Source organism: Nanorana parkeri, unplaced genomic scaffold, assembly GCF_000935625.1.
Source record: "Nanorana parkeri isolate BGI_ZX_2015 unplaced genomic scaffold, ASM93562v1 scaffold387, whole genome shotgun sequence".
NCBI lineage: Eukaryota > Metazoa > Chordata > Amphibia > Anura > Dicroglossidae > Nanorana > Nanorana parkeri.
Genome location: NW_017306655.1, coordinates 1,200,907 through 1,204,960, shown reverse-complemented (window position 1 = coordinate 1,204,960; position 4,054 = coordinate 1,200,907). Strand labels below are relative to the sequence as shown.

The 4,054-nt window shown below is 43.2% G+C and overlaps 1 protein-coding gene across 1 annotated transcript in view; it reads left to right on the top strand.

Annotated features, from left to right (window-relative positions):
* The first annotated feature begins 308 nt into the window (after positions 1 to 308).
* Positions 309 to 4,054, top strand: part of RBP2 (retinol binding protein 2) — a 6,806-nt gene continuing 3,060 nt past the window's right edge. The window contains exon 1 of the mRNA XM_018559297.1: positions 309 to 390. Coding sequence (XP_018414799.1) covers positions 318 to 390 — 73 coding nt within the window. The 5' untranslated portion in view covers positions 309 to 317. The remainder of the gene's footprint in view (positions 391 to 4,054) is intronic.

The following is a 4,054-nucleotide window of genomic DNA, read 5'->3' as shown; positions in this document are numbered from 1 at the left end:
TACAATATCAAGATTTTGCCCTTTCCCGTTTACAAATGTAGATGTTAGAACTCATAGATCACACAAAGGGACTCTGAAGAGGTTAAAATATTGCAGGGCCCATCAATTTCTGAAGTTCAAAGATAATTTTCTGCACTTGCCCTATGGACTTATTACTGAAGATAAAATCCTTGTCAGCTAATCTGTGACTTTGAAACCCTTTTATCAGAATCCTAGCAATCGGCATATAAACTGCAGCCAGACACTATTCTTCTTGTAGTCTCGCCGCCTTGTTCACGTTGCTCCTTTGCACCATCCCATCTCCGGTACCAGTCACCATGCCTGCAGACTACAATGGCACCTGGGTCATGGAGAAGAATGACAACTTTGATGGATACATGAAGGCATTAGGTATTTCTATTTTCAAGAATCGTCCGCTGATCCTTGTGAAGCCAATTAAGTACAAAGATAACGTTCTCTAAAGCTGGCCATACACCTATAGATTATCTGCAGATTTTCTATGGTCAGATGGAAAAAGTGCAACAGATTCCTCCATCTACACGAAACTGTGTGGATGGAGGAATTTCCCACTTTGCCAAGCTTCAGTATCTTGCTTGTTGGCTCTCAAAATACCTGAACAATCTGATTGGATGTAGGCATTGTTCAGGTATTTGTAGAGCCAGCGGTGCCGACTAGCAAGATCCTGAAGCTTGGCCCAGTGGGAGATTCCTCTATACACACAGTTTAGCATAGATGGAGAAATCTGTTGCACTTGTTCCATCTGACCATAGGTAATCTGCTGATAATCTATAGATGTGTGGCCAGCTTTAGGCTGCGTTAGATGATGCTGTGGTTGTTATGTGCAATAGATAACATTTGTCTTTTTATAGGAATTAACCCCATTAATTCTTGGACAGGAATAACCCTATGTGTTTAGGGAAAGGCTATAATGTTTGTTTTATTAACCATATTGTTTGTTTTACTCCTGACCTGATTAAAGAGAATCTGTACTGAAAGAAATATGGAGGCTGCAATTTCTGATAACCTTAAAGGGTTTGTTCATACCATATTCTTGTGCTAAAAGTACGGGATCTGTGCACTTTGTGCACGCTATTGCATAGCGAACAGTACTGCAAGCTCAGTGCTCTGGAGCGTCTCTGCCATTCATCAAGGCACTCCCAACACACCTTCCAACTTGTGCAACACACAGTATTGCAATACAATTTGTTGTATTGTGGTGCAGTGATAAATGAAAAAGCAATGCATGCACTACTTTTTTTCATCGCACAGCAATGCAAAGCACATTACTGCTGTACCCTTACACCGCTGTAATGCATGCCCGCTGAAAGCTGTGTCGGAGTGTCATTAACAATGAATGGCAATGCAATGTACCAGTCCAGCTGCGGTGTGAACAGTCCCAATGCTAGTTGGCTTTCTCTGGATTCAGTACAGTCCTAGGCTAGGGCTACGCGGGTGATTTTTTATTTCAATGATTAAGATTAAAAATGTGTTTTTGCAGAAGATTGTTGGGTGATTGTCAGCAACATGAAATAACTCTATAGAGTATATTGAAATGTTAACAATCACATAAGAATCACCCAAGCAGGCTATTCTTGAACAATTAAAGGAGAACTATGAGGAGTGCTTTTCACTCACCTCATAGTTCTAGCCGACCTGTGACAATGAGACTGTCACAGGTCGGCTCAGTAGATCGGGAAGTGAGCGAACACATACCGGTGTTCGCTCACTTCTCGATCCTGTCACGGCTCTCTGCTGTGACAGGGTACAGGATGGATTCCCCCCTCCCCACTCCGATCCGCCAGCGCTGACTGGTGGAACAGACGGGGAAGGGGGCGGGTACAGCTGGCTCTGCCTCTAGATAGGCAGAGCCAGCTGTCACTCACGCAGCTGGGCGGATCTCGACATCGATGTCGGGATCTGCTCCGGCTGCGGCGTCTCAGTATACCGCGAGTTGTAGCTCGCGGTATACTGAGCTTATGGTGACGGGAGGACACTAGTTTGTGTCCTCCCGTCACCCTAAGGAGAACTGTGGGGAAAAGCCCTGACCCCATAGTTCTCCTTTAATCTACTACTCTCATTCTATTCTATGCAGGAGATAAATGGCTGATAGTCTTTGCTATGTGACTGAATTGTGGCATTGTGTGATCATAGAAGATTTAATGTGATACAAACAAGGTCAATCCTATGAGATTCTAGTAGCGTTACTATGTTATTAAAAATAACCCGTGTAGCCCTAGCCTTTGTCAGTGACATGGAACATGCACACAGCGAGGGAAGTCAGAGTGAAATCCTGATGTGCATACTTGTTTTGGGTCAGTCACTTTGAAAGTATTGAAGCCATTGGATCAGCATGACAGACAGGGAACAAGCGATCCAGAGGCTGAGGTCAGCAATGACAGCCTGCATACTTCCTTACTATAAGCTATTTCATTTGATTCACACTAAGCCTACTATACATGTTTAGATTTAGGATAAAGGAATGAAGGGATTCCTTGTCTGCAGGCTTAATGGAAAAAACCCCAGAACAAAACACTTGATCCCTCCAATCTTAAACAGCATGGAGTCATCTTCCCTGCTGGCTATTCCATGTAAACAGCCACGACACCTGCAGTTCTCAATAGAATACAGGTGCTATGATATGAACACACTTGAAGTCCATTCAATCTTCTTTCTCATCCCTGTTACTAAATATTAATGCCACAGTATGGACATGGACTGGAGGAGGAGTCTGCAAGAGCCAGAGCATTGCACGTGCGATCCGCTGATATGGTTGCAATGCTTTACTGGCTCCAATGCAAAAATAAAACTAAATGCGCATTGTTTCTTTTGTGAAGAAGCGTGCATTTATTATTTTTATTAAATAGGCCGAATTTCCCGTTCAAACTGGAAGCATTGCACATTGCCTCCTGCTGGAATATCAGCAGAACTGAAAAAGAGAAAGAACAACATCCACATATATGAAACCAGTGCAGACAGACTGGAAATATGTTCAGAATTATAACAGTTTGCTGCAATGCAGAGAGAACATATGGGCAGCGTGCAAGGGTATACTGTGCTTTAGATGGTCACACACATTATATCAAACCTCTGCCTGACAGCCAGCCTGGTTACTGCCTGTTTATTGCCATTACTTAGCAATGGCAGACCCGCACACCAGTATAGTTTTGAAAGCCTGGCCAACAACAGTTCAGATCAACATGTGTTCTCAACACATTTAAATGTAGCATAGTGTTTAGTACAGCCAGTGGCACTCTTGTGTGCCTTTTGGCTTCCTCAGTGGTGCCTCACCATGCTCATACAAAATCATGCTTCTTATATGAAGAAGGCTCCTGATGTGAAAGAGGGGGGACTCTGATGTGAAAGGTGGGCTGTGATGTTAGGGTGCTTTTGCTTGGGATTCCCTTATCCATACAAGACCCGGATGCCACACAACGGTTTGGTATGGATTTTTGAGGGATGCATTTTCTACATTAGCTGTTTTTACATTTTAGACTGGGGTGCCTTAAGAATTTGCATACGTTTAAAACCCATTTCTACCTTTGCGGGCCATGATTGAAAAAAGGTTGAGAAACGATGGTTTAGTATAACTCAAGTCAAAGCATTTCTTGTTGTTTTTTAGGATGAAATAGGGGATGATGAACACCCGTTGTTTCATTAATTCCCCATTAGGATGATTTCCCTTCATTTCCTGTTCTGCAGGCATAAGAGGAAGTGAGATTAAATCTCTCCAAAGTGAGGAAAATTCCCTCTTAGACAGTTGCCACCCTCGCCTTTGGAAAATTTCCCACCTATTCCTGTTCTAGTGGCAACTTGAAATTTTGGTTTCTTACTTTTAGTCTCGGAGACAGAGGTCACCTGGAGAGATCGAGAGAGTATCTTCCTAAGGAGGACACAGACAGCAATAAAAACCTGATAAGGGATCTAAAACCTCACCACTCCATCCAAAACTAAAGTAAAAGTTAGATACACTTTAACTACAGGCAGAGTATTTACACTAACTGCAGGCAGAGTATATACCAAATCCCCCCCCCCCCCCCCCACCGTCTGCTGTGTT